This window comes from Chroicocephalus ridibundus, chromosome 11, assembly GCF_963924245.1.
Source record: "Chroicocephalus ridibundus chromosome 11, bChrRid1.1, whole genome shotgun sequence".
Lineage (NCBI taxonomy): Eukaryota > Metazoa > Chordata > Aves > Charadriiformes > Laridae > Chroicocephalus > Chroicocephalus ridibundus.
Window position 1 is genome coordinate 18,159,498 of NC_086294.1, and position 13,448 is coordinate 18,172,945.

General features: G+C 53.2%; 1 protein-coding gene across 1 annotated transcript in view; it reads right to left on the reverse strand.

Moving 5' to 3' along the window:
- Positions 1–2,808: 2,808 nt before the first annotated feature.
- PDGFRB (platelet derived growth factor receptor beta) overlaps positions 2,809–13,448 on the reverse strand; it is a 34,166-nt gene continuing 23,526 nt past the window's right edge. The window contains exons 17-24 of the mRNA XM_063348897.1: positions 13,141–13,307; positions 12,783–12,901; positions 11,464–11,586; positions 9,945–10,056; positions 9,556–9,655; positions 9,331–9,436; positions 8,591–8,829; positions 2,809–8,079 (exon numbers count right to left, since the gene is read on the reverse strand). Coding sequence (XP_063204967.1) covers positions 7,929–8,079; positions 8,591–8,829; positions 9,331–9,436; positions 9,556–9,655; positions 9,945–10,056; positions 11,464–11,586; positions 12,783–12,901; positions 13,141–13,307 — 1,117 coding nt within the window. The 3' untranslated portion in view covers positions 2,809–7,928. The remainder of the gene's footprint in view (positions 8,080–8,590; positions 8,830–9,330; positions 9,437–9,555; positions 9,656–9,944; positions 10,057–11,463; positions 11,587–12,782; positions 12,902–13,140; positions 13,308–13,448) is intronic.

Sequence of the window (13,448 nt, forward strand, 5' to 3'; positions counted from 1 at the left end):
GGCCCCCACAAATGGGATGGGAATGTGCTTCTCCAAAGGGGGCAATTAGAGAGGGACCAGCAGGACAAGGTCTTGAGGGCCAAGAGATGAGAGCATGGCTGACTGCGCTGGAGATGACTAAGAGTCATGAGAACGTGGAGAGAACTCTTGGTTTTGGCCAGAAGGATGGCTGGAGAGCATGAGGGAGTCCAGAGAGAAGGAAAGGCAGCTTTTGGCCAGAGAAGATTTCCTCTCAGCAGTTTTTCCTGGCAGGGGAAGAAGAACATGAAGTAGAGCAGTGTGGTGCGCTGGGGGCCTCCTGCCCAGAGCTTGGGGGGCTGTTGAGTGACTGGGCCGCAGGAGATGTCTGCCTGATTATTCTTTCCTCCTTTTGAGCCAAAGGGGCTTTTTAAAGGATGTTTGTTTCTCTCCTTCTTCTTTTTAAGTTTGGTTGTGTTGTTTTGTGTTTTTTTTTTTCCAGGAACAAATGCCAGCTCAGAGAGAACTGACTCACCAGTGTGAACAAGTATTAAACCAGACAGTTTTAATACAGAGAAGGCAAACAATCTCCCAGCCTCCCTTCTTCTCTTTGAGGAGGCCCCTTGCAGAGTGTCTCTGGTGGCAGTGGTCCACAGGTGACAAGTCGCAGCCTGTACACGTGGGTCCCCAAGCCGGGTTGGGCACACCTGGGGATGCTCAGTGGGACAAGCTGTCTGCTGGGGTTCCTCCTTTTTGGTGGCCATCTCTTCCTGCATGATGGCTTCACCCCAGATCCTGTGGTTGCTCAGCCACAGGGGTGCTGGTGGGGCCCATGTGCCCAAGCAGGTCTGAGCAAGGGGCAGGGATGCTCCCAGAGGAGCTGCAGCCTTACTTTGAGCCACTCGAAGCCCAGACATGTCTGTGGAGGCCCTGATGGCTGGAAGATGGCATGAGACTTGTTCAGTGCCTGGCTGGCCGCAGGCTGGCTGTGGAGGGGGGAGTGGAGGCTGCTGTGAGCCCTGGCTGGGAGCACTGGGAGCTCAGGCTTGTTTCCCAGGCTGGGAGAGCGGGGCTGGACCATTCCAGCCCTACAGAACCCCTGCGCTGAGTACGGCTGGCCATGGTGTCATGCCTGCCTGAACTGCCCTGCAGCAGCCTGGGGACACGTGTGGAACACACATGTCCCGAGTCAGCTGTCGGTACCCAAAGAGGTAAAAACCCTGGTTGCAGCAGGCCAGGGTTTGTCTCTGCGGTGTGATTTTCTCTGCTTCCCTGAGCTCTTCCGCGAGGTGCCCGTCTCATCGCTGGAGAGGAGACTTGTTTCAGGATGGGGAAAATGCCCTGCTGGGGGTCCCCATGTCTGCCTACTCCTTCCCAGCCCCATGACCCCTCCTCGGTGCACCCTGATGTGCAAAAGACCTGCCAGGCAGGGATTGGGCTGGGTTCGGAGCTGAGGTCTACCAATTCCTCCTCCCTGCTTCCCCCCAAGCCTCTGCTGCAGCCTCGCTGGAGATGAGGTGATTTTTTTTCCCCTGCTGATTCAGCCCCTGGAGAAAAATGCCCTGTCTGCCTGTCGTGGCTGAGCTGTGCCAGGTGACTCAGAGCGTATCTGGGGACAATCAGCCTGAGCTGGTCAGGGAGCCTGCAAACCTCCTCTCCGGCAAACTGAACAAAGACAGGAGCCCAGGACAGGCCGTGCTGCAGAGAGGAGCCTTGCTGGGACTTGGACCTGTCTCCTGCTGCAGCCAGTGCCCTGGGACTTTGGGTACACAAGGGGTTTCCAGGAGCTGAGGGAGGCACGACTGCTGCCAGCGAGGACTTGCGTTGGAGCTGCACCTGGCAGCCTGAAAACAGGGTCATCGTTGATATCTTTGAACCTCATTTCAAAATCCCCTCTTCGCAGCGGCCCTGGGCTTTCCAAGCCTAAGGCTCAGAGCTGGCTGCAAACAGCTCCGCTCAGCAGCTGGGGGTCATTTTCAGGAGGAGCAGTTTCGTTGGAGCCAGAGAGAGGAGAAAACTTTGGGCTGGACACAGGAGGAGCCTGTCTCTCATGGGGCTGGAGGACCCCCGCACTTCTGGAGAGGGGGCTGGGGGAAGGAGAGGGGAGCAGGAGGAAAGCAGGGGGACACATGGACCCGAGAGAGCGGTAGAGTGGGGAGCCAGTATTTTGGGGTTGCATCTTTAAAGGATATCAGCGAATCCCTCACCCCAGAGGGAAGGGAGGAGGACCAAGCTTGGAGGAGAGCCGGACATGGGGAGCCCGGTGCACTGCAGCGTGGCTCCTGCTGGTGCCCTGCCCCATTGCTACCTCCAGTCTCTCCCGCTGCCCTGAGATATTTAACCATGTGGAAAAATCGACAGTGCTGTGGTGTCTCCCATCTCCTTCAGCCCAGCCCTGTTCAGTCTGGCAGCTCCTACATCCCTACACTGATCTGAGCACAGACCTGCAATGCTCCAAGGAGCACGTCAAGCCCTTCTTGGGGGCTGCTGGCCCAAACCTCAGGCACTGGGGACACACGTGGGAACCTTTCCCAGTGTCCTTCCCTCTACCCACCTCCTCCCAGTGCAACACGACCCACAAGCTGACCAGTTACCAGCAAGATGGGGACGACCCTGCCCCGTTTGCAGCCCCTTTTTCCTTACCACGTCTCTGGGCTCAGCTGTTGCTTTGCTGTACTTCTCTCCGTCTGGCTCCCAGCTTGGCTTTCGCTAAGCGTTGGGGGTCACGCACAGCGTATTAACATGCTTAGCCTTCACCCACGGCATGGTTAAGCTGTATTCCCAGCCCCATCTGAGTGGGAGCAACCCAAAGCAGGCAAACAAAGGAAGAGATGGAACTTTGCAAAAAGAAAAAAACACCTTTATTTTTAAACTCTTTCTTTAAAAATGTATTTGTAAAAGTTTACAGCATAAAAATAATATCTCATGGCTATAGATGTGACATAGTACAAATCCTACAAATACATCTGTAAACCTAGGAAAATGTTAACTCTTTGGTACCTTAGTCTGAACTCTGTTTTTTCCTTTGCCCTCGGGATAGTTTCTGAGAGGCAGCACGGAGGCAGGTGCTGCTTCTGTTCAGGGATGCTGCAGAGTAACAGCGTGATGCCAGCAAGCCAGCACAGCGGGAGGGGGAGAGGCAGAGGGCACTCTTTGGGCAAACTTTGCAGTTCTGGTGCAATCCACGAAGGAGGAAAGGACAGGAATGATGGGACACTGCAGGGTTCGCAGCGCGAGTTGGCTTCCCAGCATCCTCCCACCCTTGCAAGAGTCATCTCTCCATAGTACCGCTGGAGCTACACTGGAGCAGTTCCCCTGCCTTTGCCCAAGCCAACTAGATCCATCTTGCTCCGGGCAAGTCCTGCAGACAGCGTGGTGTCTCCACCGTTACATTCAGCCCTGGCCGCTCAGGGCAAGGCTGGGGTCCACTGCGAGAAGGACCTGTGCATGGCCCAGCAGCTGCCCTGAGCCCAGTGTGGACCTGCAGCTGCCCTGGCTGCTCTCTGCCTGTGCAACCGCCAGGGCAAAGGCTGCCAACAGGCTGCCGAGGGTCACCAAAGGGCAACCTTCATGTTCTCCACGTGGGAGCACAGCCAGGCTGCGTCCGAGCTCCCTGGGGCTGGCTTGGCAGCCAGCTCTCTCCTGTCGGTGGGGGACATCCTGTGGTTCAGATCCTGGGATCTGAGCTAAGCACTGAGCCCGACCAGAGCCCTTCCATGGGGTTTGCCTTCTTAGCCCATTAGTTGACATCCCGTTTTAGAAAAATACACACACACACACCCACACACCCCAGCAAAAGAAGACGCCTGTGAAATCCCCTTCTCCAGATCTGCCCAGCTTTACACAGCCCCAGCTTCCCCAGAGCCCAAACCCACTGCCCAGTACCCTGTATTTGTGGTGCTGTCTCTCCCCCAGCCCAGAGCCCAGACTGGGAAGAAGGGGAAGAGCCATTTCTCGCTTCTGGCTGACTTCCCCCTGGCTGCACATCTGCACCGCACTGCACTTCTGCCTCCCGTCCCCGTGGGACTCCGCCGCCGTGCCCTCGGCAGGTGAACAGAGACGATGCAGTTACAAGTAAAGTCCGCTGTGCTCTAGATTTCTTAACACGACACAAACAAACACTAAACGTGACACTCTCGCTTAAAAAAAAAATAAACAACACGCGCAAACCGAGAAGGACAAAAGGATTAAAACCTGTGCACACGTCAGTCTGAGAAGCATCTTAAATGTGGAAAGAGACACCAGAGTGTCACATTAGTTTCTGGGATACACTTAGGTATGTATGAAATAGTGACTGGCAGTAGGATTATGCATATACTGGTGCTGATAAAGATGTAACAGCTGCAGAGTAAAATATAATCTACAAATAAAAGATATTGCACTAGAGATGCACCCAAGCTGTGGCACGTGTCCCTTTTGGGGGGCTCAGTTTGGGTCCACCTCTAAACACAAAAAAACACCCAAACAAAAATACTCATGGTTGAAACTAAAAACCCGGAGGGACCGGTTCCCTTCAGAGTCTCACCGGAGAAATTATGGCTACGAAACCGACGGGCCCAGAGCAAACGACCGTTTCTCCTGGCCCTCACCCACCGGGCCACGCAGGGACTGGAATGTCAGCAGCAGAGAGAGAGGGAGCGGGGGGGCTGGAGCTGGATTCCTGAGCGGAGAGAGCTTGTCTGGGGGGGCTGCTGTAAGCCCCAGCCCTGCCGAGCCCTCTCCTCGAGGAGAGTTGCAGGGATGCTTAGCAAAACGTGGTGGCTTTGCCCAGCTGCCAGCCTGTCCTGGGCTGAGAAGATCCGCTCGCTGCAGCGGGTGTCCTGAACGGTGATGGGAATAGTTGAGTAAGAACAGAAAAGTACCACAAAGTGCAAGACTTGGCCCTTGCGATCACGGGGCCAAAGGCAAATATTTGGTCGTATCTCTCTGGAGTGGAGAATGGTACCGTTTTACAAAGAATCTGGCGTACCTACTTTCAGAAGGAAGAGGGAGGTGGGGTTAGCACCCCATCAGCAGCCAGAACAGGTTTTGGTGCAAAGAATAATTGCAATAAATCTACAAATGGGACAAAATGCAATAGGCATCCAAGGGTAGCTAATGCCCAGCTAATAGGACAGCATACCTGAGTTCCCCCAGCAGGGAGAAGAAATAGATCTCCTCTTTCAGGACTGTGGAAAGTATTTGGTAGTGGGAAATTAGTCATTTAATTAGTAATTAATCTGTACAAGATGGACGTTAGTACAGGACTTGTGAACTAAATAAGTTAATGGCCAAACGGAGGATGAGAAGGGGTTAATTAATGGAGAAATCTTTGGGCTGGATGGAGGTAGTAAAAGTAGCTCTCTAGGGTTGCTCTTGATGCTAGAAGTATTTCATTTTTTTTATTAGTCAATCAAGACCAAAAATAACAGTTTGTTAACAAAATGTGCTGATGACCCAATGTCTGGAACAGCAGGGAGTATCTTGGTTAGAGACGCTGGAAGAGTAGAAAGACGTAGGTGCTTAGATCGGTCAGAGGATGATTCCAAACTACCAGTATGTTGTGGCTGGGAAAAGGCCAACATTATCCAAAGCTACACCAGACAAGTCAAATCCAGTACAGACCAGAACTATTAATGCCCTGCGTGAGGTCTATCTTTGACCTCCCCTGGAGTACTGGGTACTTCTGGTCACCTCTGATAGAGAAGGACAAATTAAAAATGGAGCTGGTGCAGGCAGGGGCTATCAGGATGGTCTGATGGGCCATCCTATGGGCTCAAGTTGCAGTGACACGGATCCTACCAAGCACCTTACATGTTAGAAAAATAAAGTGGTCTGACCCCAAGGATCTCATAAGTTACTGCGTCTCCGTGGTTCAGATAATTTTATGAACTGTGGCCACAGAAGACGGCTCCTCCATTGCAAGCAGGAAGAACGGAGCATGGAAAAATAGCTGTCATTCACAGTGTGTTTCCTACGGATGGTGGGGAATCTGACCACATGGGCTGAAAATATACTCCAGCGGCTGCCAATAAAAGTGCTATTTCTTATGTTCACATTTTACCAAGGACATCAGCCCACAAAACATCTACTCCTCTTTTAGCTGCATAAACGGCAGCGTTGCAACGACAGACAACTTAAAACAGAAGCTGTTTTGCTAGGGGTTTCTGGCAGAAGTTTTGTGTTTAAAGAAAAAAGTAATTCTCAGTGGCTCGGAGGTGGCAGAAGCCCAGCAAGATGCTGACTGAATTTCTGAATTTGTAAAAACCTGCCTGTGCGTTTTTTGTAGGATGTACAGAGATGTGCACGAGTAGGGCAATGACGGGGTTAATGGGAGTGGGGGACATGCAGTGAACGGAGCTGTGTGCGAGGCGAAACTTCTCCTTTCAGGAAAAAAAACCCTGCCAGTTTCTATGGCATCAGAGTTGTAGCTTTTGGGGGTTTAGCTTTCATCTCTGCAGAGGGGGGGTTCACCACTGATTTCAAAAGCCTGGTGTTCCTCCTGCTTTGAGTCTCCTCATTCAAGTGGCGGCTGAGAGCACAAGAAGTCCCGGGCCTGCCTGTGAGAAGCAAGGAAGGAGGCGAGAAGCAGGAGGAAGGTCTCTGCCCTTTTATTCTTCAAAACTCTTTTCCAAGAGAGAAGAATTCTCCTCCGTTCCTGTTGCTCTGCTTGGTTCCCCATGACACTTCATCCACAGCGCTGGCAGGCTGCAAGTGGCTGCGCCTGGCCCCTAGAAAGCGGCAGGGTGTGAGATACAGTTCAGCCGTGACCAAACAGCTTCCCAGGCTCTCTCCCTCTCTCTCTTTTGAGACATCCCCGGGTTGGTGTTCTGGCATCCTTATTGCTCCCCATAGTCTTGCTATGACTCAGGAGGGACTGGTGAGACCTCCCATCCTGAGAAAGGGTGTTTGGGTGAACAGTCTATCAAAAGGGAGCCCTTGCTTCCCCAAGATAAGGCACAAAGACTTTGCAGCTGGCGGGATTATATGATTTCCCAGCAGATGAGCTGGGTTTAGTGGCAGTAGATTAATGAATAGCCATATTGCTTCCTTATACTGGCCCTGGCTAGTGGATTAATATATTTGTTCCCTTTAAATCTTCAATGGAGAATAATTAGCTTAGTGTCCACACAGACAACACAAACGACGCTGGACTGCCCTCTTTGCTACTACAACAGAGTCATTGTGAGAGCATTTTGAGTTCCTGGCATGCCCTTGGAGGTCCTGGTACCATGGTGGGCACAAAAGGGTTTGGGGTGTGACAGCCCCTCTAGCGTATGCAGAGCTGTGCGTCAGAGCCATGGGTACCTGTAGTGCTTGTGATGCTCTATCCACCGTAGAAGAGCTGTCAAGAAAGGAAAATGGTGATTCAGTATCTCTGAGACACTGGCTGGTCTCTCCAGGACTTGTCTGTGCTTGGAGGAGAATCTACCCGATGCATTCTTGATCTCCAACAGCTGAAGGTTGGTGTTGCAGGTTCTCTACACCCACAGCAATGGGCTCCAAGCAAATTGTTTGTCCTGGTGGCATTTCACAGAACCACAGCGTGGCTGGTGCTGAAACCATCAGAGAAGTGCTGGTGCAGAGGAGATGAAACTCATCGCCATGGAGGGGGAAGAGGCTGGAGTATCATCTTGGCAAGGCAGAAAGTGGTGTCTCTTGTGGAGATCCAACCCACGTCTTCCACTTGAAAAGAAGATGTTGGTCTGTGAGATGTCTCCCTCCTGCAGTGGTTTGATCACTGAGGAGGACGTGGCAGTGATCTGGAAGGTTGCTGGCACTCAGTCACCTCTTTGTAAGGGGGAGGAAGATGGCAATGGGGAAAAGTCTTTAATTCCCCACCCAGTGCTGGGAGATGGGAGGGAAGGAGGAATGCTGGGACAGGGGGGGATGTCCCAGCGTACAAGTGTAGAGCATGGCTCTCTGCAATGTCTGGGTCAGCCCCTCAGCTGGTCTTGCTGTGGGGAGATGCAGAGTCAGCGCAGCTCTGACTACAGGAAACTCTCCTCCACCTCTTGGTGCCCTGTGCTTGGCTCCTGGCAGCCTGGCTGCGGGTCAGATTCCTGCTCCTCGTCCTGCCGGAGGCCCAGAGGGCTGTCACAGGATATTGTAGACGATGTGTTGGCCTCGTTCAGCGTTGAGCTGAAGGGAGACAAGGAGGAGAGAGAAATGAGTGTCTTGTCCCAAAGCCTCCTGGTGAGAGAGGATTCCCAGTGGCTGAGATGCGCGTCAATCTCCTGGCAGCCCCAGTCTATCTGAGTCGCTCTCCACAGGGGACAGGCAATATCACTGGCGTCTGTTCAGCCCTCAAACACAACATACAGCCAGCTGGGCTCTGCGGACCGTGCACCCCGGCGTGCCCTACTCCTTGTAAGTGGGGTCTCTTGTTCCCGTCTGTGGCAGCTGATGTACGGGAACATGACACGACACCCTGTCTTAGCTCACATCCCCTCAAATCCTCTGGCTTATCTTCATCCCTGCAGGCTCATGTAAGGTAAGCACCTCAGATGGGAACCACACTGCCCTCCTTTTCTCCTGGCAAACCCACCGCTGGTCTGTCCCATAGCAAAGCATCCCTGTTTCCTCCTGAGGCCCCCATTTTCAGATTTGGCCAGTCAAGGGAAGGGACAACATTCAGAAGTGATGTTCTTACCTGGCCCGGCTGATGGAGGCCTCCTGAGGGAGATCGCAGATTGCCTCGGGTTTGGGGTCAGGAAGAGGGATGATATAATCGTTCTCGCCCCCATTCTGGTGCACGGCTGTGTAGAGGATGCTGCCGGTGGGGGAGCTGGGGGGGAGCCTGGCGTTGTTCAGCCCGGGGATTGTGGGTCTTGTGCGGACAACAGCAGGGTGGTCACTCCTCATGAACTCTTCATCCACCTGGTGGTACCTCTGCTCTCGCAGGGCAGGTTACCAAAGAATCGGGAAGGTCTTGTGAGTGGAGAAAATGCACTTGTCTTGTATTTGCTTTCCCTGTCTGCTAGGCTTTTTCTAGGGGGGCTGGCATCTTCTAGCTGGCTTCAACTATCCTGACTCCACCAAAGACAGGTCATGAACATTTCCTAAGGGAGAGATCAGGGGCACAACTCCACAGCTCCAAAATACCAAACAGTTGGAGGCAGATTTTTGATCTCCTGCCAGTTCTTATTTCCGCAGTTGCTGAGATACCAGCTGCCTGTCTGGCCATGCCAGCTGTCTCAGCAACGACCCCAGGAGGTCCAAACCACCTTCGTTGGCTGTTCAAACTACTGCAGCCTTAGTCAGAGCAAAATCCTCTGTCACAGCAGCACTAAACACTGATCTCCAAACCCTGATTAAGGGCCCTAACAAGGCGACATCCTCCACAGAGCACCGATGCTCTTCTCCCTGCAGCACAGGGTCCTTTGAACATACCTTTCTATAACAATCCACCAAAAGGTTCCCCATAAGCACCACCAGCTGTGAGAAGGATGGTCTGATCTCAAACTTCTCCTCCCAGCACTTCTGCATGATATCGTAGCTAACAAGAGGGAAAAGAGAGCACTCTGGTGAGGGAGCGGGTGGGGAAAGCAGAGGCAGAAATGCTTCTGTAGTTCGTGTAGGGCAGGACCAGGGCAAACGTGTATGGGCAGCACTTACATTTCATCAGAGGCGTGGGTGGGTTTGGACATCCGATAGCCACGTTTGATGGCGTTGTAGAACTGTTCGTTCATAGGCAGCTCCGGGTATGGAGTCCCCCCTGGGTGTAAAGGGAGAGCAGGGAATCAGGCTGGTGGACTGCCTGCCACCCCCATGCCAACATGCGTTTCACACCAAGGTCTCCTTTTTTTCTTTACCTTTCCTGTTTCATTTCACTTCCAAATGGCAACGCCAGCATGGGAAAGAAGGAGACAGGGAATGAAGCGCTACTCTGACTGGTAAGGTTGGGACTTGGGGGATTAGAAATGGATTTCTATTGTCTCCGGGAAGGAATCCTTCTAACATGCTACCAAACCTCCAGACACCTCCATGATCTCCAGGGCACTTACCTAGAGTGAATATCTCCCAGAGGAGGATCCCGAAGGACCACACATCACTCAGGGTGGTGTAGAGGTTGTTGAAGATGCTCTCTGGAGCCATCCACTTCAGGGGCAAGAAGGTCTAAGAAGGAAAAAATGGAACAAGAAGAGAGTCAGCTGCATCTGCAGCACTTGTTTCAAGAGGTGAGAGCCGGACACCCAATTTACAAGCAGAGAAGACCGTTCAGAGCTGCCCATCAGCCCAACACATCTGCTGACATCTGCTGTCAGCCACTTCTCGGGGGGACTGGTTTCCTCTTTCCTTGTGCAGGATGAACCCAGCAGGCAGGAGGAAAGAGCAGGGGTGCTACATCCATTTCCATCACTGTCTGCCATGATGAGCTGCCATGGCGTGCATTCTCTGTTCCCTAGTTCCTGGGGAGTCCTCTGACTTGGACAACATGACCACAGCACTCCTGAAGGGATTCCAGGCCTATCTGGATTCTGGAAACCTGAGATCAGGCTGGAGACAGCTATTGGATGACCAGAAAAGAGCTGAAGGACATATCCAGCTTTTTCCTGCTCTTACTCAATCAGAGTGATACACAAAAAGGAGCCTCACTTGACCAGCTTGTACGCAGCACCGGCTGTGCTGTTCCTGGGATTCGCTTGCACAATGAATACCAAAATAATCTCCAGGAAGGATTGCAAAGGGGCCCAGTTTCATTTCCTGTTTTGGAAGGAAAAGCAGCTATGCCAAGGCTGGACTGGAAAACCCCAGTCCCTCTGCAGGAGGGTCTCCCTGCCCAGGCACCGAGTGCCCGTCTGCCACCCCATGCGAGTGGGAGAAAGCACGGGAGATATTAAGCAGTTCATAGAGCAGATAAAGATTGGGATCTGAGGGGTCTGGCTCCACTCTCAGCTTCCCCAGCCTCAGTTTCTCTGGGAATTACATGGCCTGCTTTGCTTGGGGTTGCATATTCCCAAATGCCCTGGGGCTGGAGTGGACATGCTGTTGTTGAAGTCACAGGGGAGGTTCTGGGGAAGCTCAGTTACAGCCTCATCCTCTCCTGCCTCGAAAGATTGGAGACATCTTTCTGGAAAGTAGCTGCTCGCAGGAAAACACTTCCTCTTACCCCGTGGTCTAGTGGTTAGAGCAGAAGCCTGTAAACCTCTTCCCAGGGTCGGCAGTGACTCACTGCAGCACTGTCAAGCTGCCTAACCTTGCATCCCTCCTGCCTGCACCTCAGGACCGGACTCAGTGCCACGCAGGGAAGGGACACAGCACCACTGCCGGTGATGGACTATATGGGGGACAGTCCTTAGTTTTGCTGCTGCTGCTGCCCAGGTTCTTCTGAATAGCCTGGACATATGGGCATGCAATTCTGCAACTTCATCAGGTGCAGAATGGTTGGACTTTGACACCACCTCCTGCCCTGTCACCACCCCTGGGCACAACCATGGGCAGGCGACTCACAGCGGGAGCGTGTAGGGGGTGCCAGGCCCAGAGCTGCGGGAAGAAGAGGCTTACATGGCTCCTGGTACTCACGCTGCCTTTGGAGATATAGTTGGAATCCCTCATGATGTCCCTCGCCAGGCCAAAGTCACAGATCTTCACCAGCTTCCCCTCGCAGATGAGGACGTTCCTGGCAGCCAGGTCCCGATGCACACACTGTAGGGGGGAGGCAGGGCACTGTCACTGCGAGGGGACGCCCGGGGAAGCAGCCCAGCTCCAGCACTAGCCCATTTCTGTGGCTGCAGGGACAGGAGTCACCTCACATCATTTGAAGCATCTCCTACTTCTCTAGGGACAATCGTGGCTCAAAGACACTAGCAGAGCTACCACATTTTCGCTGCTCGCCTGGACCGCTACCCCCGTGACAGCAAGAGGCACACAAATCTTGCAAAGGCAATTGGAACAACCCAGCAGAGAGGGGATGGCCAGGGCCTGACCAAGCAAGGGGGCTGATGGGCTGGCAAGGAGGCGATGTCTCCCATCTACGTTTGGACAATCCAACCCAGCAGTCTGAAGACATCAGAGTTACACCAGCCTAGCTTGTGCCTCCTTGTTTGCTGGCAAGTTGGATGCTTTCCATATGAATAGCCCCAAGGTTTGCTCAAGACCCTGCCAGACACTGCTAGCAAGCATGGTGATGTTGCACCACTGTAAAGCGTGACTGTGGGAAGCTGTGGGAAGCAGGGAGCTCCTCTTCTGTGCTCCATGGGGGAGCACTGACCATGCGCTTTTGATGATCAGACTGTCTGGTTGGAGGCAAGGATCCAGGAATTTCTCCCCACATGTCATTGATGCCATCCCTACCCTGCTTCTTACCCCTGCCCTGTGATGTTTCACACAGACCAACTATATTACTGCCTGCCCTGCGCTAAGACAGACCTTAGGGAATCCCAGAGCCTGGTGCTCTGTGGTGGCTTAATTTCCACTGAACAAGTACTATTGATGAGGTGTGGGGGGCTCAGAGCGTGTGGTGCAATCGGGGTGTCCGTGAAGAGTAGCAGCTCTGCTGTGGAGTGCCTTGTGCTATAGCACAGGGAGGCTATCGCTGTTTGGTCATCCCAGTAAACGGGGATGATACAGCACCACAGCTGTGCTGCACATGGCTTGGGAGGAGCTCAGAGTCAGGGAATATGAGGTCTGAAGCTCAGTATAAGCCAGGGTTAGCTGTCACGTGCAAATATAGTCATGCTGATCCCCAGGACTCTTTCCAAAGAGAAGTGGTCAGCAGCTTTTCAATTGCACGGCCACTCCTCTCATGAGGAGGTTGCCATGGACAGAGGGACAGTGTGCAGAAGCTGACCACAGGACACGGCAGACCATTGCTGGCACTGCGGACCAGCGAGCATACGTACATTTTTGGAAGCCAGGAACTCCATCCCATTGGCCACCTGGAAGCTGAAGCCCACCAAGTCCATGTAGCTGAGAAGTGGAGACTCGTTTATCAGTGTCACCCGGTCTGTTCTTTCAGGAGCTGGAGGTCAAGCAGAGATGGATGTTGGTGTTATTCAGCACGCTTGTGGGCTGCCCGCCAGTGGAGGGACAAAGGGACACAGCTGAGAGCTCCCATCACGAGGGCATCTGCCACCGCTGCTGGACTTGTCCCAGAGATTACTTTTGCAATATGGACCATGGAGCTCTGCAAGCGAAGGCATCCAGAGCGCAAAGTGCAAGCACTTCCCACTCTCCCTCCCACTGTGGCTGAGTTGTTACCTGACGGGGAATAGCTGTCCAGCTCGTACGGGGTGCCATAGTTAGAGGACTCGATGTCAGCGTACTTGACTTCACCCTTCATGTCGGACATGGGCACGTAATCCAGGGAGTCATCCTTGCTCATGTCCATGTAGCCCCCGTCGCTCTCCACAGACAAGGAGAGGTGACTGTGGGGGGAAGTAAAGAGGTTGTTCAGATCCAGAGGAGAGGAGGAGATGCAGGGGATGGGAGCAATGATCTGTGGGACTGCAATTCCTAAATCCTCAGCCCCAGCACTGAAATGTCCCACACAGCAGGGAAAGAAGCCC